The sequence below is a fragment of the Pristiophorus japonicus genome, chromosome 6 (assembly GCF_044704955.1).
Source record: "Pristiophorus japonicus isolate sPriJap1 chromosome 6, sPriJap1.hap1, whole genome shotgun sequence".
Taxonomy (NCBI): Eukaryota; Metazoa; Chordata; class Chondrichthyes; family Pristiophoridae; genus Pristiophorus; species Pristiophorus japonicus.
In genome coordinates, this window is record NC_091982.1 from 25864524 (window position 1) to 25889125 (window position 24602).

General features: G+C 45.8%; 1 protein-coding gene across 3 annotated transcripts in view; it reads left to right on the forward strand.

Annotated features, from left to right (window-relative positions):
- Positions 1 to 24602, forward strand: part of tenm1 (teneurin transmembrane protein 1) — a 1011052-nt gene that overhangs the window by 549317 nt on the left and 437133 nt on the right. For all 3 annotated transcript variants that reach the window (XM_070882702.1, XM_070882701.1, XM_070882703.1), the window contains one exon: positions 16229 to 16472. In XM_070882702.1, the coding sequence (XP_070738803.1) occupies positions 16229 to 16472 (244 nt within the window). The remainder of the gene's footprint in view (positions 1 to 16228; positions 16473 to 24602) is intronic.

Consider the following 24602-nt stretch of genomic DNA (forward strand, 5'->3'; position numbering starts at 1 on the left):
CGGTCACGTTCTGTGGCCTTGGTGCGTTCTCGATTGCCTCTGTCTTCACGTTGGTGGGCCTGATGGCGTCTGCCGCAATCCTCCTTCCCAAAAACTCCACTTCAGGCGCCAAGAAAACGCATTTCGAGCGTTTTAACCCAGGTTCTGCAGATGCTCGACTGTGTTCCGACCTGTGATCAAGTTGGCGTCCTGGAAGACCACGGTGTGCGGGACCGACTTCAGTAAGCTTTCCATGTTTCTCTGGAATATTGCCGCTGCTGATCGAATTCCAAACGGGCATCTGTTATAAACAAATAGACCTTTGTGCGTGTTGATGCAGGTGAGGGCCTTCAATGATTCCTCCAGTTCCTGCGTCATGTAGGCTGAAGTCAGATCCAGCTTTGTGAACATCTTTCCTCCTGCCAGCCTTTGGTAATGGGTATTGGTCCTGCAGGGAGAAACGATTGATAGTTACTTTGTAATCGCCACAGATTTTGACAGTGCCATCTCCCTTGAGGACTGGGACGATTGGGTTGGCCCACTCGTTGAACTCGATCGGTGAAATGATGCCCTCTCGTTGTAGCCGGCCTAGCTCGATCTCTACCCTTTCTCTCATCATGTACGGTACTGCTCTCGCCTTGTGATGGATGGGTCGCATCCCCGGAATTAGGTGGATCTTCACTTTTGCTCCTTGGAATTTCCCGATGCCTGGTTCGAAGAATGAAGGGAACTTGTTTAAGACCTGGGCACACGAAATGTCGTCAGCGGGCGATAGCGCTCAGACGTCAGCCCAGTTCCAGTGTATCTTTCCCAGCCAGCTCCCGCCGAGCAGCGTGGGACCATCGCCCGGTACCACCCAGAGTTAAGGTTAAGGTTAGGGTTAGGGTTTGGGTGGTAGCTTGTGCACCGCTCCATCGTAGGAGACCTTTACTGTAGCACTGCCGATTATGGGAATCAGTTCTTTCGTGTAAGTTCTTAGTTTCGTATGAATTGGAGTTAAGACTGGCCTTGAGGCCTTGTTGCACCACAAACTTTCGAAAGTCTTTTTGCCTACGATGGACTGGCTCGCATCCGTGTCCAGTTCCATTGAAACTGGGAGTCCATTTCGGTCAACATTCAGCATTATCGCGAGACAATTCGTGGTGAATGTGCGCACCCCATGTACCTCTGCCTCCTCAGTCTGAGGCTCTGGTTCGTCATGATCCTCCATGGATCTGTCCTCCTCTGCAACATGGTGGTTTTCAGGTTTAACAGGATTAGCAGCTCGCCTGCACATACGTTGGAGGTGTCCCATTGTTCCACAGCCCTTGCAAACATACCCTTTGAATCAGCATGAATGGAAATGATAATCACCCCTGCAGCGCCAACAAGGTGTTAAGGCCTTGCATTCATCACCCTTGATGGTGGACTCTGAGACATCTGCGCATGTGCAGCTGCAGGCATGTGTGACTTGCCCTGTACTTTGTGATTCGAAAATAACATCACTTTGTTCACTATACTTGTAGCAGCACTTGTGTGCTGAGAGATTTGCTTCGTATTATCACTGGTGGCACTGAACGCCTGGGCTATCGCTATGGCCTTACTCAAGGTTGGGGTCTCTGCAGTCAAAAGTTTGCGAAGTATGGTTTTGTGGCCAATGCCAAGTACAAAAAAGTCTCTGAGCATGTACTCTAAATGTCCTTCAAATTCGCAATCTTTTGCAAGGCGCCTTAGCTCGGCGACATAACTCGTCACTTCCTGGCCTTCAGACTTTTTGTAGGTGTAGAACCAGTACCTCACCATCAGAACGCTTTCCTTCGGGTTCAAATGCTCTCGGACCAGTGTGCACAAATCATCGCACGATTTCTCCGTGGGTTTCGCTGGAGTGAGCAGATTCTTCATGGCCAGACGGTGAGGAGGATCGCCTTTCATTTGACAGCGTTCTCTTCCCCATCTAACTCATTGGCCACGAAGTATTAGTCGAGTCACTCCACAAAATTTTCCCAATCATCTCCCCCCGAGAATTTCTCCAGGATGCCCACTGTTCTCTGCACCTTTGAGTTCGCTTATCTGTATCTCGTCGCCAGTTGTTATGTATGGAGAAAGAGACAGACTGAACACTGTGAGCTCAAAGTAAAATGTGACCTTAGTCTTTTATTGCAGGTCTCCAGAGTGCCTCTCCAACCTGTGAGGCCTCCTTCAATACCTGTGCTCCCAAGGGATGATGGGATCCCTTTGGACTTCAGGGGATGAGCCCTCTGGTGGCTGTACAGAGTAACTACAAGTTTACATATATAACACGCTGGTTTCCCTTTGTCCACCCTGTTCAGTACATCCTCAAAGAATTCCAGCAAATTTGTCAAACATGACTTCCCCTTCATAAATCCATGCTGACTCTGCCTGATCGAATTTTGGTTTTCCAAATGTCCTGCTCCTGCTTCTTTAATAATGGACTCTAACATTTTCCCAACCACAGATGTTAGGCGAACTGGTCTTTAGTTTCCTGCTTTGTCTGCCTCCATTTTTGAATAGGGGCCGAGTGGTAAGAGCTTTACTCTGCATCTCTCTGGGGTATGGCTGACCTGAAGGCATTTGATACTTTTCCCCAGAGCTAAAAACCCTCACTTTGAGTGCAAAAAAGATCACTTTTATTAATATGTGTTTCGGTGAAGTGATTTTTCTTATTTTAGTGTGCAAAAGTGTGCAAGTTGACTATTTTTATTTGTAGTTTCTAGACATAACAATATAAACATGGTGCTTGTGGGAAAGAAAGAACATCCATTTATTTAACATTCTTCTCAGGACATCCTGACACACCACAGCCAATGAATTAATTTTGAAGTAAATGTACTGTTATTATGTGGGCAAACATGGCAGCCAAATTTGCTTCTGAAGACCCATAAACACCAAGATAAATGACTAGTTAATCTGTTTTGGTGTGTTGGTTTTCTTCAAATAACGGGGCCGAACTTGGTGAAGGCCAAGTCCGGCCCAAGTACTGCCCAAAAGGCCGCCGATGGCCGCTGAGAGACTGGGCGGCACTTTGGCCGGGAAATTGATGAAAAATAATTTAAAAGTTGGGCCAGCGGCAAACGAGTGATATACGCCGTCAAACTGGGCGGGAGCGGACAGGAGCTCCCATTCTCTGCGGCAAAGACTCTTGCCGCCGAAGTGCCGCCGAGGATGGAGTCGGACCTACGGAGGGTCGAAGACGTTCAAATAAAAATGAATGGAAAAAAATTACCCAGAAGACCTTCAGGGGAACACATTGAGGCAAGTCACGTGAAAAAAAATGTATTAAAAAGTTCACAAACTTTTTTTTTCAGTTTTTAAACTTATCTTGGGGGTTAGACCAGCCTGCTCGCGATGGTCCTTCCCCCTGCTGGTGCTGACATCCGCTGACTCCCGCCTGCACCAATCTGGCATCTTGGCGGGCGGGCACTCACTTGTGCCACTTGGCCGTCCGCTGACGTCAGCGGGTGGTTCCCAGCGGTTCTCCCCTCCCTGCCACTCCAGCCCAAGTGCAAACTGGCACTGGGCGCAACCCGGAGAGAAATGTTGGCGGATCTCGGCGGCAGTCGGCGGTAAGGCCATCAATTTCGGCCCCAAGATCTTTTACATCCATCTGATCAGGCAGACCTGGCCTTGGTTTCACATCTCAAATGAAAATCAGCACATCCGACAAAGCAACACTCCCCCCGGTACTGCAGTGAAGACTTCCCCTGTGGGAAGATTTCCTGTGTGCATTATGTGTCAAAAAACATGTAATATTTACAATTGCACTGCAAGTAGCAGACTGACCAAACTTTCCCCCAGTTTCAATGGTAAATTGTAAATTAGTTATATATTTATCATAATTCAAATATAATAGCTTTCACCTATCATCTAAATGTACTTTTTCAATGCAATAAAAATCCCAACTGAAATTGATTCAGATTAATTTACTTTCCCCTTGTTGCTAGTGCTTCCAAAACTTAGTACATAATGATAAATTGCACTGAAGCAATTTGAGTTTAGGTTGAACAAAATGTAAAACACAAGATGCTAATTTAAATAAAAGCAATCCTTATGGCTGTTGGAGAACAACTTAGCAAAACTAAGGCCATTAGTGCCGAGAAATTACTATTAGCAATATGATTGTTTAGCGTGCTTATATGTCATTCTACCATTTGGTACTTTAACAGAGACTTTAACATGTTTATTTTAAATGGGTTGACACCACCAGAAAAGTAGACAGTAATGCCATACAAAAATGTTAAGCGTTCATATGCAAACATAAAGTTCTAGACTCACAAATCTCACAACTCGAGTCACAATTCACAGTGCATGACTCATTGCCATATTGCTCTTGAAGTGGGAGGTTATAGCAGGTCAATCTATTATGAATAGGTTAACAACACACTTTGAGGATTTTGTTACAGTGCACGGCACAAAGGTTGATGGAACAAGGATGTTTCATTTTTGCATCTATTCATAGTGTTGCATATTCTCTGACTTGGTGCATATATGTATGTGAGAGTTTCAACACCAGTTCCAATCACACTTAGGACTGCATTGCGAAATATAGGGAACGATTTTTTGCTGCACCAGATGACACTTATATTCTTCAAACTTTCAGCTTCTCTAATGGCAACTACTATACTGTCAGGTCAGAAATGAGCTTGCTAAATGAAAATGGTACATTCTTTCAGCCTTCTTGATAATTTTTAAAATAGCCTCATAAAAGTACCCACACCTGCACCATGGTCATAATAGTGCTCTCCACATTCTTAATGTATCGACCAGAGGGAACTCCAAAAACTGTCTCTAATTGGAAAGCCCTTGACATGTTAAATAAAAATAACTTGCATGTATACAGTGCCTTTCATGAACTCAGGATGTCCCCAGGCAATTTACATCCAATGAAGCTGGAAACGCAGCAGCCAACTGTGCACAGCAAGTTCCCACAAAAATAGGATGTTCTCCCGGTGTTCTGACCAACATTTGTTCCCATAAATGTTGGTTGAGGAACAAATATTGGTCAGAACACCGGGAGAATATCCTACTTTTCTTTGAATAGAGCCATGGGATCTTTTATGTCCATTTGAGAGGGTGGATGGGGCCTCAGTTTAACGTCTCATCCAAAAGACATTGGGGTTGATTTACATTTTCATCAATTGGGCTGTAATCTGGGGATGCAGATCACCCGCCATTTATACAACCCACTCTATTTCAATTCTATTCATTTGCTCAGGCAGTGAGGCCAAAAATCAACCCCATTGGGCAGGACTTTAACTTGGAGGTGGGTAAGGAGCTTGGGATGGGCGGGTTGATTGCAGTCAGGAAAACCAGAACCGATTTCCCTCAGGGTCTGCTGAATTTACCGGCGGGGTCTGATTAACATTATCTTACTCAGCTTCCCCACTGCCCACCCATCCCCTCCCCGCACCAGGCCACAGCCATTGATCAGAGAGGCGGGAGTGACAGATCGGAAGGCTGGGATTTGGTGTGTGGGGGTGGGGTCGGAAGGCCAGGATCGATGGAGGGGGCCAAAATGCCAGATCGGGTGGTGGGGAGGTAATGACAGGCGGGATTGGAGTGGGGGGTCGCAGATCGGGTCAGAAGACCAAGATCAGAGGGGGTTGGAGATTGGGGCGGGGGGCAGGGATCAGAAGGCCGGAAGATGGGGACGAAGATCAGAGGCCTCAGAAGGGGAGTTGGAGGCCTCGGGGTGGGGGTGGGACGAAGTGCCAGGCGGAGAAGGGGGAGGCGTGTCCAATCATGGAGATGAGGGGGTTACCTTATGATGATAGATTGAGTAGACTGGGTCTTTACTCGTTGGAGTTCAGAAGGATGAGGGGTGATCTTATAGAAACATTTAAAATAATGAAAGGGATAGACCAAATAGAGGCAGAGAGGTTGTTTCCACTGGTCGGGGAGACTAGAAGTAGGGGGCACAGCCTCAAAATACGGGGGAGCCAATTTAAAACCGAGTTGAGAAGGAATTTCTTCTCCCAGAGGGTTGTGAATCTGTGGAATTCTCTGCCCAAGGAAGCAGTTGAGGCTAGCTCATTGAATGTATTCAAGTCACAGATAGATAGATTTTTAACCAATAAGGGAATTAAGGGTTACGGTGAGCGGCCGGGTAAGTGGAGCTGAGTCCACGACCAGATCAGCCATGATCTTATTGAATGGCGGAGCAGGCTCGAGGGGCTCGATGGTCTACTCCTGTTCCTAATTCTTATGTTCTTATGTTCTTATGGGAGTGTTGGCGAGGCAGGGTCGCTGGTTCCAGCAGGTTAGTGGAAAGACAGCCGCCCAGAGTAAAATTTAAAATGGAGATTCAAAATGAGGCACGTAGCCTCATTATAATATTTAACGTGCCAGCCCGCCTTCTGAGAGCATGTTGACTGCCCACCCTCCCATCCTGCCTCAGTTAAAACCAGAAGTGGGCAGGTTGCATTCAGGGTTGAGATTTCTATCACTTTAACCTTCCACCCAACTCAAACCTACTTGTTTTTGGGCTTAAAATTCCTCCCCTGTTGTCTTCATTCTTTTTTCCCAAAACTAAATAGAAAGAATAATTATGTGTTTGGTTAGTTTATCTAAATAATGGTCAGCACCTTGGTGATCAGAGCCAGGGGAATATAATTTATGGAAGCATAGACTCAAATTCAAGAGAAGGAAAGTACACAGTTTAGATTTAACTACTTTACAATAAACAGGGAGGATGTTGGCAGTTTAAGAGGCAACTGGATAGATATTTGACAGATAATGTGATCAAGAGGTATAGAGTATAGAATAGTGTATGGTATTATTTGAAGTTTGCAATCAGCTAATCTGACTGAAATGGTTCCTTCCTTTCCTGTACATTTCCCTGTGTTCTGCTTGATGTAACTTTGTACAGTCGCACTAACCTGAATGCTTAACATGAAACTTGCAATTTATTCTGCAAATTTATTGATGGTGGAGTTGTCCTCCAAATCACAAGTTGCAACTGTTTGTGAATTTGCCATGATATCATTGAGTGAAGGAGTGACATTACCAGTGCCTAATCATATTATGATAGGCAGTTGGGTGGTGTACAATATAAGGCTATCTTCTCTTGTTGCTATTTTATTCTTCCATATTTCCTTCAGTATTATCTTTGAATTATTGAAAAGATATAAGAAAATGATGGTATGTTGCACCCATGCCTGAAAACCCAAATTCAAATCACAGATTCAACTGACATTTGGACAATGGGTTACCTTAGGGAATGGGTCTACTGGTTTTGGCTGAACTATCTGGAGAGACTGTCCAAAGGCACATTGTGACTTGCACCATTCCATTGGACCTTTTCGAGTGCTATTGACAATATCCATGGATTTGTTATCTAGTTGACTGGGAATGTTGGCAAAGACTTGGTGGGACCTAAACTGAGATTATTTTTAAATTAAAGAAATTAGAAAATCAGTCACTTTTTCTGTTCATGTTTTCATTGCTGATAATGTTGCAGCTTCATAATACTGATGTTTTAACATATCTAAAGGAGGATGGCCATATGTTTTCTCTTGCTGCAGCGAATTGCTTGTGCTCCTCATGGCAACTGATTAAAATCACTATGACTGTGCGGGATACAAAAATACAAACCCATTCCCTCTTCAAAGGCCTTCCCTCGTAACGTGTATACAACGTTTACGCTTTGGATGAAAACGGTGGTCTTGCATTCAGTTTCCGATGGCAAGGTATTTCATAACTGAACGCAGAAAGGAGGCTCAATGCCAAGTCATAGTCAACATCATCACTGAGGCATATGAAAGCATGGGCCTTATACTAAACATCTGTAAGACAAAGGTCCTCCACCAACCTGACCCCACCACACAGCACTGCACCCCCCCACCCCCCCACGCACCCCAGTCATCAAGATCCACGGCACGGCCCCGGACAATGTGGACCACTTTCCATACCTCAGAAGCCTATTATCAGCAAGGGCAGGCATCGACGACAAAGTTCAACATCACCTCCAGTGCGTCAGCGCAGCCTTCGGCCGCCTGAAGAAGAGAGTGTTCGAAGATGAGGCTCTCAAATCTGACACCAAGCTTATGGTTTACAGGGCTGTAGTGATACCCATCCTCTTGTATGGCTCAGAGACGTGGACCATATACAGTAGACACCTCAAATCGCTGGAGAAATACCACCAATGATGTCTCCGCAAGATCCTGCAAATCCCCTGGGAGGACAGACCCACCAATGTTAGTGTCCTCGTTCAGGCCAACATCCTAAGCATCGAAGCACTGACCACACTCGACCAGCTCCGTTGGGCGGGTCACATTGTTCGCATGCCTGACACACAAGACTCCCAAAGCAAGCGCTCTACTCGGAACTCCTACACGGCAAGCGAGCCTCAGGTGGGCAGAGAAAACGTTTCAAGGACACCCTCAAAGCCTCCTTGATAAAATGCAGCATCCCCACCGACACCTGGGAGTCCCTGGCCAAAAAACGCCCTAAGTGGAGGAAAAGCTTCCGGTAGCAACTGAGCACCTCGAGTCTCGTCGGCGAGAGCATGCAGAAAACAAGTGCAGGCAGCGGAAGGAGCGTGCGGCAAACCAGATTTCCCCACCCACCCTTTCCTTCAATGACTGTCTGTCCCACCTGTGACAGAGACGGCAATTCCCGTATTGGACTGTTCAGTCACCTAAGAACTCAATTTTAGAGTGGTAGCAAGTCTTCCTCAATTTCGAGGTGCTGCCTATGATGATGACGATGATTACATAACTGAACACAGAAAAGCTGATATCCAGAAGGAAATGCTATCATAGGATCTTACAGCACAGAAGGAGGTCATTCAGCCCATCATGCCTCTGCCAGCTATTTGGAAGAGCTATTCAATTAGTCCCACTCCCTTGCTTTTTCCCAGTTGCCTTCCAAATGTTTTCTTTTCAAGTATGTATCCAATTCCCTTTTGAAAGTTACTATTGAATCTGCTTCCACTACCCTTTCAGGCAGTAGATTCCAGATCATATCAACTCACTGTGTAAAAAAAATTCTCATCTCCCCTTTGGTTCTTTCACCAATTATCTTAAATCCGTGTTATCTGGGTACCGCACCACCTGCCAGTGGAAAAACTTTCTCCTTACTTATTGTTATTAAAAACCCTCAATTTTGAACACCTCTATTAAATCTCCCCTTTTACCTTCTCAGCTTCTCCAGTCGCTCCACATAACTCAAGTCCCTCATCCTTGGTTTCATTCTGGTAAATCTCCTCTGTACCCTCTCTGAGGCCTTGCTTGTCAAAAGTGCAGTTCACAGAAAGCTGATGTCTTTTGTTACACCAATGCATTTTGCTATTGCATATGCTGTTGCAATCACCTTGCAATTAACCATGTGTCTAGCCATAACTGTTTTATATGTTTATTCCGTGAAGACTCTTTTGTTGTTGTAACGATCTAGAAGTTTTCAGTTATACCAAACAAAGAGCCTTTTTGGAGCACCGTCTGGGAAATCAAACAGGCCATTAAGATTTACACTTTTCTATGTGCTGATTTCTTGGTGGGGATGTTGCTTTCCTTGCTCACTTCTAAATAATTAATGCTGACTTTCTACTAATTGATGCGTTCATAATAAAGGATGAAACTGAGTACTGTGTACAATGAGCAAATGTGACCCTTAGCTCCTTTAATAAGACTCCAGAGTGCAGGTACCTTGTGGGTGGCCTATTTATATACCGTGCTCCCAAGGGATGCTGGGATCCCTTGGGACTCCAACAGGTAAGCTCTCTGGTGGTAGTGTGATACAGGTTACAAGGGGTTAAATACATAACATCACTCCCCCTTAAAGTCAATAGTACACTTATTTACAAGGTGAGATGATCTGGGGCTTTTCACTCCCTTGTCGAACATCTCGGTACAAATACGGGTGTGGGTGAGTTGGTTGGTTCTTCCCTTACCAGGCTGCTGGGGATGGTGAGTTTGGCTTCGTGGTCCACCATGATGTTGGTTGCCACTTGTGTGTGTGTTGGAGGGTCAAAGTTGGTGGTGTCTTCTTCGGGTTGTTCATAGCTGTTGGTGAACCACAATTTGATTTGGTCCAAATGTTTTCTGCACATTAGTCCATTGGCCAATTTGACCTGAAAAACCCTAATCCGCTCTTTGGCTATGACCGTGCCAGCGAGCTATTTGGGACCATGTCCATAATTGAGTACAAACACAGGGTCCTTGATGTCAATATCGCGTGACATATTTGCGTGATCATGGTACACACTTTGTTGATGCTGCCTGCCTTCCACGTGATCATGGAGATCAGAGTGGATAAGAGAGAGTCTTGTTTTGAGCGCCCTTTTCATGAGCAGCTCGGCTGGGGGAACCCCGGTGAGTGAGTGGGGTCTGGTGCGGTAGCTGAGCAGCACTCGGGATAGTCAGGTCTGCAGGGAGCCTTCCGACACATGTTTCAAGCTTTGCTTGATGGTCTGAACTGCCCGTTCTGCCTTGCCATTGGATGCGGGCTTGAACAGGGCAGATGTGACGTGCTTGATCCCATTGCGGGTCATGAATTTCTGGAATTCAGCACTGGTGAAACACGGCCCATTTTGGCTAACTAGGACATCAGGCAGGCCGTGCGAAGTAAACATGGCTTGTAGGCTTTCAATAGTGGCCGTGGACGTGCTTACAGACATTATTCCACATTCAATCCATTTTGAGTAAGCATCCACAACAACCAAGAACATTTTGCCGAGAAATGGGCCAGCATAGTCCACGTGGATCCTTGACCACAGTTTGGAGGGCCATGACCACAAACTTAGTAGTGCCTCTCTGGGTGCATTGCTGAGCTGAGAGCAAGTGTTGCACTGGCGCACGCATGACTCTAAATCTGAGTCGATGTCGGGCCACCACACATGGGATCTGGCTATAGCTTTCATCATTACAATGCCTGGGTGAGTGCTGTGCAGTTCACAAATGAATGTATCTCTTGGGCAAGACCACGCGACAAACAGTCTGCCTTCAGGGACATTTTGTCTTTGCGCCTGTGGAACGGCTTAATTGCCTCCTGCATCTCCGCTGGAACGCTGGACCAGCTCCCATGGAGGACACAGTTTTTTACCAAGGACAGTAAAGGATCCTGGCTGGTCCAGGTCCTGATCTGGTGGGCCGTAACGGGTGGCTTTTCGTTTTCAAATGCATCCATTCCCATGAGCACGTTAGTTCCAAGCTCAAACTTGAGGCCAAATAAGTACTGGTGCATTTTCTTTACCCCATAAACGCACGCTACAGCCTCTTTTTCAATCATGCTGTAGGCCCTTTCGACTTTGGACAAACTGCTGGATGCATAAGCGACCGGTTGCAAAATCCCCGATTCGTTAGCCTGTTGTAACACTCATCCAACCCCGTATGATGACGCATCGCAAGCTAGCACTAATCGTTTACAAGGGCTATACAGGACAAGCAGTTTGTTTGAACACAACAGAGTCCTGGCTTTCTCAAAGGCAGCCTCTTGTGAATTCCCCCATACCCAGTCGTGTCTCTTGTGCAATAGCGCATGTAGGGGTTCTAGCAGGGTGCTTAACCCAGGTAGGAAATTATCAAACTAGTTAAGGAGTCCCGGTAACGACTGCATCTCCGTCACGTTCTGTGGTCTCGGCGCATTCTTGATGGCCTCTGTCTTGGCATCGGTGGGTCTGATGCCATCTGCTGTGATTCTTCTTCCCAAGAACTCGACCTCCTACGCCAGGAAACACACGTCGAGCGTTTCAACCTGAGCCCCACACGATCCAACCGACTAAGAACCTCTTCCAGATTCTTCAGGTGCCAATGGTGTCCCGACCTGTGACCAGTATGTCGCCCTGGAAAACCACGGTGCGAGGAACCGACTTTAGCAGGCTCTCCATGTTCCATTGGAAGATTGCCGCGGCCGATCGAATCCCGAATGGGCATCTGTTATAGATGAACAGACCTTTGTGCGTGTTGATGCAGGTGAGGCCTTTCGAAGACTCCTCCAGCTCCTGCATCATGTCGGCCAAGGTCAGGTCCAACTTGGTGAACATCTTTCCTCCAGCCAGGGTCGCAAATAGGTCGTCTGCCTTGGGTAGCGGGTATTGGTCCTGTAGCCAAAAACGGTTTATCGTTATTTTATAGCCCCCTCAAATTCTGACTGTGCCATCCTCTTTAAATCCAGGACAATCATACTGGCCCACTCGTTGAATTCCACTTTGCGCAATGATGCCTTCTCGCTGCTGTCCAGCTCAATTTCCACTTTCTCACGCATCGTATACGGCACCGCCCATGCCTTGTGGTGGATGGGTCGCGTACCGGGAACCAAATGGATCTGCACTTTCACCCCCGAGAAGCTTCCAATGCCTGGCTCGAACAACAATGGAAACCTACTCAGAACCTGGGCACATGAGGCGTCGTCGACGGACGAAAGCGCTCGGATGTCATCCCAGTTCCAGCGGATATTTCCCAGCCAGCTTCTGCCAAACAATGTGGGGCCATCCCCTGGCACAATCCACAGTGGGAGTTCATGTACTGCTTCATCATAGGAGACTGTGATTTCTGCACTGCCAATTACAGGGATTAGTTCCTTGGTGTAAGTCCTTAGTTTGGTGTGAATGGGGCTGAGCTTGAGCCTGTGTGCCTTGTTGCCCCACAGTCTGTCAAAGGCCTTTTTACTCATTATGGACTGACTCGCACCCGTCTCCAGTTCTATAGATACTGGAATTCCGTTTAGTTCAACTTTCAACATTATTGGTGGACATTTCGTGGTTAATGTGTATACCCCATACACTTCTGCTTCCTTGGTATGAGTCTCCAATTCAGCATGATCCACAGTGGATCGATCTTCCTCTGCAACGTGGTGGTTTGCAGCTCACCTGCACATTTGCTGGAGGTGTCCCATTGTTCTGCAACCGTTGCACACATAGTGCTTGAAGTGGCATTGATGGGGCCAATGATCACCTCCACAGCGCCAACAAGGTGTTAACTGCCTCGCATTAACGATTGGTGGCGGAATCTGGGTCATCTGAGGTCGAGCAGCAGCAGCCAGCGTGTACGTTCTGCCATGGATATTCCTGCTCGAAAACTATGTTACTTTGTGCACAGTACTGGCTGAAACTTCTTTACTCTGCGAAATCTGTTTGGTGTTGTCGCTGGTGGGCATAAATGCCTGGGCTATCGTTATGGCTTTACTTAGATTCGGAATTTCAACAGTCAACAGTTTGCGAAGGATTACTTCCTGGCCAATACCCAGTGCAAAAAAGTCTCTCAGCATTTGTTTAGGAATCCCTCAAATTCGCAATGTCCTGCAAGGCGCCTTAGTTCGGCGACATAGCTCGCCACTTCCTGGCCCTCCAACCGTTGACACATGTAGAACCGATAACTCGCCATCAAAACGCTTTCCTTAGGGTTTAGGTGCTCCCAGACCAGCGTACACAATTCTTCATAGGATTTAGCTGTTGGTTTTACCAGAGCTTGGAGATTCTTCATGAGGCCATAGGTTTTTGCCCCACACACAGTTAGGAGGATTGCCCTTCATTTGGCAGTGTTCTCGTCCCCTTCCATCTTGTTGGCTATAAAGTATTGGTCGAGTCTCTCCACGAAGACCTCCCAATTGTCCCCTTCTGAGAACTTCTCCAGATACCAACTGTTCTTTGCATTTTCGCGCGGTTACCTTATCGCCAATTGATGTGTTCATAATAAAGGATGAAAGTGAGTACTGTGTGCAATGAGCAAGTGTGACCTTAACTCCTTTAATAAGACTCCAGAGTGCAGGTACCTCGTGGATGACCTGCTTATATACTTGGGACTCCAACAGGTAGGCCTTCTGGTGGTAGTGTGATACAGGTTGCAAGGGTTTAAATACATAACACTAATAAACTACCTTATGGATTAATTAAAAGCTTGGAAATATATTTCTTCTTAAAGAGCAGTTCACAGAAATCTGATGTTTTTCATTACACAAATGAATTTTAATGTTACATTAACTGTCAAAAGCCTCAGAGGCCTAAAGTTATGTTGGTATTGGAATTTTCAAAATATGTGTTGAGTGTGAAACCCATCAGCCTCACAAAACTATCAAATTAATGTTATTTATGGTTCAATCAATATGGATGGATTTTGATAGATTGGATGATTAAAATATCAAAATTAAAAAATTCTCATTGCTATAGTTGATCATGTTTAGCTAAGTAATACACATAACTGTAACCACAGCTTAATCACCCTTTATGGTTCATTTTTTTTTACCAATTATGGTGCTGTTTATAAAGCGGCTAGTGACAGGATCTGTGGTAAATTCTGCATACTTAGGATATTGTCTTGATACCTTCAGTTCAGCTCAAATGTCTTTGTTTGACAAATAAGCATACCTTTCCATCAATCTGATTTATTTTTAAAATTCTCTTTGTTGACATTTTTACTAATCAAGGTACGAGACATTGGTGCTTGGGAATAGGACGTAACGGCACCTTTGAAAGTACTTACGATTGTAGGTCAGTTGCAGCACAGTAAAAATTCCTGTGCACTGTTTAACAATATGCCTTAGTCCAGGAGTCTCCACGTTTTTGTCTGTGGGCCACAAAGGTTTATATCTTGGAGCCTTGATGGCGACATAGGAGGTCGAATTCAGGGATGCTGTGTTCCCAATGTGCAACTTCACTAGATGTGATCATGGGGTCAATCGGGGTTAGTTTTATAGCCCTAACTCTGACCCATGCTCACATCTAGTGAGACTTTGCATTAGCGGTGCCGTTTTGCTAATTCTGCCCCGTAAACTTTAAAAGCATTTTCCCAATAATTTTCATATATCTCAACTTGCTGATACTCACAGATCTTGGTGTCCTGATTTAGAATTTACTCACCAGTGCAGCTACAGTACCAAAAACTACACTTTACAAACCTTCAAGTCCACAAAATTGAAACAGGTCAAACCAGCAAATAAAAAATATAAATGTCAATAGGATGAGTTGGCTGGGCTTTAAGGACTGGATTACCAGAACTCAGTGACTGTACGTGACCCTGGGGCTGCAAGTTAGACAGCCTGACCTGTGATAGCAAGAGGAAACACTTAACCCTGATCAGGTGTTGAAGTCAAATCAGAATCCCAGTGGTGAAAAGGGATATTGTGTTAACTTGCTTCATGTCTCAACCTTCTGCCAACCAACTCGTCACCTCATTTTTGTTGGAAAAATCAATAACTTTTTCAGAATTAAATCCAGTCTGTTAGGAAATTGGAATTTGTTAGCCTCAAGGAAGGTCATTTTAACCTTTATTGCCAGGTATGAAGTATGTGATAGAGAATCAGTAGCCTGTTTCACACCTTGCCTGATTTTCTCTTCCATTGACTTCACCTGGTGATAAAAGATAAAATTACCTCCATGGTCTGTAAGCAAAATAGCATTGTGGTACCTCACCCAGGTGGCTATTGTTCGAGCATAAGTCTAGACAGTGAGTGCCAGCAGACTATTTTATCATGTCCGATCATGTGTGATGTCCACACACATATGGGACTAAATCCAATTCACGACTGCCCAGTTTCTTGCATAAAATCGGTGTTTGATCTCCGAACTTTCCATCACATCAGATCAATGCCGGAAGTGCGCAGAACACAATACTGGCTCCAGGAACTTATGATTACCCAGGGTGCTCACTTGAAACAAGTGTCCATCTAATTAAATGTGCAAATTGAGGTCCTATGCCAATTGGGTGGAAGGGCACACTCTGCCTAGTTGTACGAGGCGTTCAGTGGGCTAATCGACAGGAAGCCGCTACAAACAAGGCCCAGAAAATGTAATGGTTTTTTTGGGACTGGGGTGTGGACAGGACTGCTCCCCAACAAACAAGCTGCAGTGAGCTGTCTGTTTGACACCCGCAGATTGCCAGTATTATTTAAATGTCTCAGGCTGGCAAGGACCGACACATGGAGTGGTCGCTCCATAAACTGTGCGCCTGTTTTGGGCAAAGTCGAATTTTTCCCCATGCTTTCAAGCAGACTCATCAGATACTGCTCACAGGACGTTTGCTATTTCTTTTCCTCTCTCAAACCAAGAGCGCCAATGGCAAATTCTATTTCCTCTACAGGTTGCCTGGCTTAAATTGCCTAACCTAGCACAAACCTAGAACCGACGTGTTTTGCCTGGCTTTGTCGAAAACCAAATGGTGCATTTGCACAATTGGGGAGCAGAATTAAGTTAGGATTCATTCAGGATGCTTATGATTATTTTGATGTACTTTTGATGTTTATAATAAAATTAGCAAAGAGTCGCTCTGAAACATGAAGGTTGCCAAATGTTATCAATAATTTTACCTTTTACTTTTTCCAGAACTGCCTGCTGGATCGCACAGCAAATTCACATTCAGACCCCTGCCACCACCACCGGCACCTCCACATGGTTGCACTTGTAGAAGCCAGCAAACTCAATCCTTGGACTCTCTGCAGAGAAATGCAATGACTGCACGAAGCCAGCCCAGTCCAGCTTCCACAGAGCCTCCAGCCAGTGCCCAGCAAGATTCAGCACAACTGCATAACAACTGGGTACTTAACAGCAACATACCATTGGAGACCAGGTACATTTCAACCCCATCTATTGTTAAAATAATGGACCAGTATTTGCTGTAGTAGGGCACCTAACAGCATCTGTCCTTGCCCGTTTGTGCGCGCTGACAATATTGCAGCGAGGGAAACCAGACATCTGGGACCTGAGTGAACAGGGTAAGCAATAGTGTATCTCCTGAACCAATGCGATTTAAGGATTGTGAAATTAACAGCGCAAGGACTGAGAAGGAAGTGTAAATTAAAGTGAGTAAATACAATGTCAAATCAGGCACAGAAAGAGAGGGAAAGATAAACTGGAGTAAGAGAGAGAAAAAAAGAGACAGAAAGGAAAAGTAACGAAAAATGTTACATTTTACATTTTACATTTTTTAAATCTCCAACAACTAAAATCTAAAGGAATGAGATTCTACACTTTATAATAGTTAATTTTCAGTGTCAGAGAGGTTGACTGGCAGAAATTGGCTTATGAGTTTGTTAAAAGGCTACTTAAACTGCAATGGACAAGACTTAATTTTCTGTGGCGATTTTAGTTTGTATCTATTGTGCATATACAGCAACTTCACAACATTCAATGCCTTTCAATGATGAGGCAGATAGCGGGATGCTGTTTTCGTGAAGTTAACAGCAGAGCAGCGCAACTCTGACAGAAACTTTTGGATATTTCAGTTTAACCAAGTCTGCCCCTTGCTTGAAGTTGTTGTACCATTTACACATAAATAACAGTGAGCGCCATTAGCCTCACTCTTATTTTGACAGAAAATTATGGCCCATTATCTCAAAGACACAATCAACGATTCATATATACAATATCCAGTATTGTTACCTAGGTGCAGGTAGAATAGCAGTCAGAATATACAAAATAAAACTACTCTGCAGAAACTGAAAGACAATTATGATTCCAAATGATTATGGTCTTAATATCCCCCAGTGTAGGCCCTGAGGAACAGACAGTGCTATGGAGAGGGTCGGTGACTTTTACACATTCCTCCAGGATTTTCCTGAGACGTTAGTCTTCTTTATCCAACCTTATTGACATCTTTGAACAGTTTTTATTTATTTTAGAGAAGTGAGATAAAAGGTACAGTATTTGATGCACCAAAGCGCTGGAAGGGTGGAATGAAAGCTTTTCCCCGTCAGCTGAATAACCCATGTTGTGAGTTGCCAATCTCAGCCAAACCATCTGAAGGGAGATGCTGAATGGAGACGAGATGTTTTTGGTGAGGTGGGGGAGAGAATTCAAAGGAGCTCACATGCACAGTACTGCTGGTGACAAAAAGGCAGTTGTATTTAGCTTTGTAGAGGTAACCCTTTAATTCAATGGCTAGTCCTAAGGAAATTACAAAAAACGCTCGATACAATCGGAATCTTGTCCCATGCTTGACCCCCAAAAATGTTACAACTTTTGTCGATTTTCTGCAAAGCTTGAGAGCAGCCAAAGTACTTTCAAACAAACACAGACTGTTTGATTTGTTTAATTTTGTGTGTAACAGCCAGTGATTTCTGAACAATGTTGACAGTTGTTCAAATCCATGGCAAGCATGTAGTGGATGCAATTTAATCCGAGAAGTATAATTCAGTTTGAGCGGCAAAGCATGGATGGATGTACACGCTCAACGGAAAGCTGCTGAAGGGTGTGCAGGAACCGATAGTGCAAGTAGATAAAGTATTTTGGATTTTATAAATAGTGGCATAGAGTACAAGAGCAAAAAGGTTATGATAAATTTGTGCCATGCAATGGTTAGGCTTCAATGGAAATAAAAATCAGGAAAAATGTAAGATGGGCTGCCGTTTTGCTTTCACCCGTTTTACGCTATCGTGGTCAAAATTGCCCCCCATGGTGTTACACATTCAGGTCTGCCATGGATACCTTCTCTGGTTAATTGGCATGAGTCACTTCCATAAGCTCTTTTTAAGAAGTGCATTTTTTTATGGGAGTTGACTCACACCACCCTATATGTACTTGCACAATAACATCACCTGGAGGTGTAACAATAGTACCCCCTTGTGACCTGAGCGGGATATTCGTGGTTTTTTTTGCACATGTACTTCTTCAATCTCTCTGAGCAAACATTCGGTGAGATGAGGCTTGCTATGAATCAGCGAGTGAATATACAGAGCAACAGCTATGATCAGATTCACTTAGTTTAATCAGTACAACTTGTCTTTGTATAATAATACAAAAATAATGAAATGCTACAGTTCATAGAGACATAGGAATTGCTAGACAAAAAAAGACCAAGGGGCTGGATTTTCCGGTCCCTTTCGCCCCGTTTTTCACCCCGGAGTGGGGTGAAAGGTGGCAGTGAGGTCTCCGGCGACCCGCCGTGATCCTCCGGTCTGGTATTGTGGTGGTGCTGAACATCATCACCGGGAAGAGCTGTGCTGGGTGTGCAATGCCCCTGGTTGTGACATCGGTACGAGTTTGAGCTCCTGCCCGACTCGTCTGCCCGGGAAATGCACCTGCAATGACTGCCTGGGAAATCAGGAAGGTCCATCGATCCCGGCGATGGAGAGGAAGGTAAAGGACTACTAAGATAAGTGCGAGTGTTCTTTTAATTTTTTTTGCGATTTGTGTTGTGGTGGCATGGGCAATGTTTTTGTGGGGTTTTTGTGCTCACGGCCCGGCACTTTAGTTTGTGAGTTTCCCATCCTTGCACCAAGAGCCGTATACAATGCCGCCCTTAGCGCGCAGCCCCTGATGCAGGGCCCAGATGCCCAAGCCTAAGTACCAAGACGCAAACTATTCCCGGCCAGTAACTTTCCCGCCCCACCTCCGTTTTTGCCCCAAAAACAGAAAAGCCTCAAATCCAGCCCCAAGTTTCCTCTAGTCTGACTTCTACCATCCTGATAGTCGCCTGATACAGCAATAATGAAGTTGTTGACTAATCATGACAATCAATATCTATCAATTAGTCTACAACAGACCCAGACCTGATGTGAGGAAAACCCCCTGTAATGGAGAGCTTTGGGAACCAAGGTCCAAAGTCACCCATTTCTCCCAAGTATGCACACTTACCATCTGTCATGTCTCAAATTACTCAAATACTGTAACCCAAAATATTTTCTGAAAGAAATCTATTTAATTTGCATTTGAATGAATCTGCTTAATCTGCTTTCACTGTCTCCCTCGGGAGCCTGTTCCATAGATTGACCACTTGCTCACTGAAATAATGTTTCCGCAGATTAGTTTTAAGTTTACACCCCTTCAAGCGCAGGCCATGTCCTCGATTTCTACTGTTCAGGACTAGGTGAAACATCTTCATTATCAACAATATCTAATCCCTTTAGAATCTTAAAAACAGCAATTATATCATATCTAAATCTCTTTTCCAGAGAGAACATGCCCAATTCATGTAAAATCGTTCATCATAATCCAATCCCTCCATCCCCTCAATCACTCTGGATGCCCTCTTTTATATCCTTTCAGGAGCTGCAATATTCTTTTTGCACTGCGCTGGTCAGAACTGTACAGAATGCTCGAAGTGCAGTTGCACCAAAGGTTTATAAAGTCTCAGGATTACCTCACTACTTCAGCTCAATATTGACCTTTTAATACATTCCAACATCTGATTTGCTTTACTCAGTGTTACTGAATAATGTTGCGACAGCTTTAATTTAATGTCAATCTGCAACCCCCAGAAGTCTTTCCATTTCCATGCACGTTATTTTCTTTCCATTTAAGTAATAGTCCCTTCCTGCTGTTTTTGTCCACATTTGAAGCACTTTCCATTTCTCTGCATTGAATTTCACCTGCCACCTGCCTGCCCAATTCCCAAGAGCATTCAACTGCTCCTTGTAGGTTATCCTCTTCAGCTTTTCAATTTACTACCTTTATTAGCTTCGAAACATCTCTAACATCATCCATTGTGCTTATGACTCCAAACTCCAGATCACTCCCTACATCAGAGTCATACTGCTTGATTTAACCAAACTAATTTCTGATCATTCTCAATATTTTGCTGGCCTCACAGCTCTGTAACTTCTCATTTAAAAAAAAATAGCCTGGACATAGTTCTGTTTCAAAATCCTCACTGCAAGCCTGTGTCCCTGCACTGGATATTCATACTCAAAAGCAGGTGGATTGCGATCAGGTCAAAGGTTAAAATTTATAAAACTCAAATCTGACCCAACCCATCCACGGAGGCGGGACAAGGGGAGAGCAGCTAACCCACTCCAAGAAGGCAGGTTGGCAATTTAAGTATTTTAATGAGGCTGGCAGCCTCTGAGTTAATCTGTTTTACAGATTTAACTATGGCCTGCTGGATTTCCCAGGCCTCGGGAAACCTGACAGCTGAAGGGAGGCGAGGACAACTTTGGGGAGAATGTTTGTGGACTAGGAGGAGCAGGGATGCTTTCACCGGCCCCCCCAAGATCCACATCCCCATCAGAAACCCCCCCCAACATATAAAGACACCCGAGATTGGAGATCCTACCCGGGGTCTAGGATTCGAGCCCCCCAGGATTGGATAACTCCCTCCACCCCAGGGTTGGGGATCAGTCCCCTCCGGTGTCAAGGATCAGGCCTACCCGAGTGGAAGCCAAGCCTGACATCTGAGCGGGGGACATGTCAAAAAATGCTCGTTGAGGAGTTAAATCCGCACAGCAATGGGGTTCCCTTCCAAATCTCCACCCCCGTCTACATAACCCGCCCTTGCTAAAATCCAGGCCCCTGTTTCTGTTTCACTGTTCACAGTCACAGAAACTTTCCAGTACAATGGTTGTGAGGTTATTTTATTTGCTGGGACAGGATAATGAATTGCTCAATTACATTCCAACAGGAAGCAGTATCAAAACAAGCTCATCAGTAATTTAACTGCCATCGTCTCGGATTCCTTTTTTTAACATTAATGAATACACTACGCTTTAAAATGCAAAGTTCAAGCAAATCTTTTTTTCCAAATCATTTCTGTGGAACATAGGTCAAAATATTCCAAAGCGCGACTTATGAGAAATGCTTTATTAAATATTTGGCACAAAAAATGAAAATCTGAACTTTCACATTACCTCACCAAAATTAAAAATGTTTTCTTGTTTTTGTCAAATTGTATTAAATGTCAGTTGTGAATGTCAGAACAACTAATAGAGGTATTTCATTGGGAATCAATAGAAATAAGAGGCTTAGACCATGTAACTGAGCACAGGTGGTGCCCATGTGATGCCTGAAAGCATTTTGTCAAGAAAATAGATGTACAACAACATCTCGAACTGCAGTCACTAAATTAATTCAGCAATCTCTTACTGTTTTATTAAGGACATTTCCCCTGATGCCAAGGGGGCCACGGCTTACAAGCGAATATAAAATAAAAACCACATCATAGTTATTAGCAAAAAAGTTAAATATGTGCTTGATGCAGCAAAGAACAGACGGCTAGGAAAATTTATGTGTACAAACATTAAGATAGTGAGCTCCATTTTCATAGAAAGTTAAATCATTCAGAATACACTGTGTTATTAGTGTGCAAACACCTAACATGCTTGTATGTGTAATGTATTTGCTTCATGGGTTCTTTGCATAAGAATTCATAGCAACACATTGTTATTAAGAACTAGTTGGTTTATTAACAAAGGTTTAACAATCACACTACACATTATCAGTTCATCCACGAGGCTCACAACTGCATACCTCATCGTGGATGGCTGAGACCTAACTGACTGGGTTTTTATTGAGACACTCAGAATGCAATAGCTCTACAACTCTTTTGTTGTAAACAAAATAAACATTAAATCAAGTGCCCCCTGGCTAAAAGGGGAGGGGGGCTGCTGGTGGGGCACTAAAAGCGGCAAATTAAACAAATTAACATTTAGACATAAAATCAAATGAAAATTTGGTTGCCGGCGGTGATGATGCACTCCAGTCCCTCCGGTGCCCACCTCTCGTGGAAGGCCGCGAACGTACCGGTGGACACCGCATGCTCCATCTCCAGGGACACCCTGGCTCGGATGTAACTGAGGAAGAGAGGCAGGCAGTCGGGTTGAACGACCCCCTCAACCGCCCGTTGCCTGGATCGACTGATGGCCCCTTTGGCCGTGCCCAGATGCAGTCCTATGAGGAAGCCTTCCGACCTGCCCACTCCCCTCCACACAGGGTGCCCAAAGATCAGGAGTGTGGGACTGAAGTGCAACCAGAATTTGAGGAGCAGCCCCTTCAAATAATGGCATGGGGCTGCAACCTCGCACACTCCATAAAAACATGGACCACGAACTCCTCCAGACCGCAGAAATTGCAGGCGGCCCGGGAGCCCGTGAACCGACTTAAAAACTTATTGCACAGGACTGCTCCGTGCACCACCCTCCAGGCCAAGTCCCCAATAAATAGAGGGAGGACTCCCGCGCAGAGTGCACTCCATTAGGGAGCCACGCCTCCTCCGGTCGGCAAGATGGTGCACCATGGCGTGTCCAGACGGCAGACGAGGATGGCAAAGTGGAGAGTGTGCAAGAGCAGCCCGTACAGGAAACCCCTCTGCGCAGAACTGAAAGGCACGGAGGGGATTTTCCCGAGGAGGCTCAAGTTGTGAGGCGCCGGCTCCCGAGAGAGGTTTCAGGGCTTGGCGCCGATGAGGAATTCCATCCGGACAGGGGTCAATTCAGACGGGATCTCCCCACATGCCTGAGCCTTCTTGACATACCTAACGGAGTCAGGGCCCAGTGCTGTTGTTAGCGACTTGATGGCATTGGCCGCACACTGGACATCTCCGCCATCCAGCCCGCTGCTCCGCCATCGAGCAGGTCCATGACCCTGGTCACCTCGCCAGCCACAGCCTTCTCGTCCGCCTGCCACCTAAAACCACGGTTGTGGAGATATGGATTCCTGAGCAGCGGCTCCTGCAGGACAACCGCCACTCCAGACGGGGGAGAGCTGCGCTTGGTGGCGACTCTGTTCCAGACCCTGCTGAGTTCCTGGTAAAAGACAAGCAGCCCCCGCATGGCGGTCCTGACGCCCCCCCAGGCTCACAAACAGGAGCTGCGTGTCATAGTTGAGGCCGTGCTGCTGGCGGAAGAAATACGTCGCCAGCGCACGCCACCTAGGAGGGGGCTCAACGTAAAGGTATCTCTGCAGGGTCTGAAGACGGAAAGTCACCTGCTGGGTGATGACGCACAGCAACGCCTGACCGCCCTCCCTAAGCGGGAGACTCAGAACCGCAGCAGAGACCCAGTGCTTCCTGTTGTTCCAGAAGAAGTCCACAAGCTTCTTCTGTATCTTGGTGACAAACGCAGGGGAAGGGGTCAAAGTGACCAGCCGGTACCACAGCATAGCGGCCACCAGCTGGTTTATGACTTGTGCTCGACCCCTGTAGATCAGCACTCGGAGCAGTCCTGTTCAGCGCCCGAGGCGACCGGCGACTTTGGCCTCCAGCTCTTGCCAGTTCGCCAGCCAGGCTTCCTTGTCTGGGCTAAGGTAAACTCCCAGATAGAGGAGATGGGTCGTGTTCCAGGCAAAAGGCCTGAGCTCCTCCGGCAGGGAGTCCACCCGACACTGACTCACCAGGAGTCCAGAACATTTCTCCCAGTTGATCCTGGCGAAGGATGCGGCAGAGTAAATCTCCTGGCATTCACGCATCCTCCGCAGGTCAACGGGATCCTCAACCATGAGGGGCACGTCATCGGCGTAAGCCAAGAGGACAACCTCCATGCCGGGCCCTTGCAGAGCCAGTCCCGTCAACCTCTTCCGCAAGATGCGCAGGAAAGGCTCCACGCAGATGGCATATAACTGGCCAGACATGGGGCATCCCTGGCACACCCCTCTCCCAAAGCGAAAGGGTGCCATCAAAGACCCATTAACCTGAATCAGACACTCCGCGGCGGCGTACAAAAGTCGGATCCAGGCAACGAAATATGTCCCGAACCCGAAAGCACGCAGAGTTCCGAACAGATACTCGTGATCCATTCTGTCGAACGCCTTCTCCTGGTCTAGAGAAAGCCTCCTCGGAATGGTAGACCAGCTCTCGGACCAGTTTGATGTTGTTGTGGATTGTTCGGCCAGGGACCATGTAGGACTGGTCGGGGTGGATGATGTGGTCCAGCATGGCGCCAAAGCGAGCAGACATCATCCTGGCAAAAATTTTGCAATCCGTGCTGAGGAGGGAGACCAGGCGCCAGTTCTTTAGTAGGCGGAGATCGCCCTTCTTTGGCAGCAGGACGAT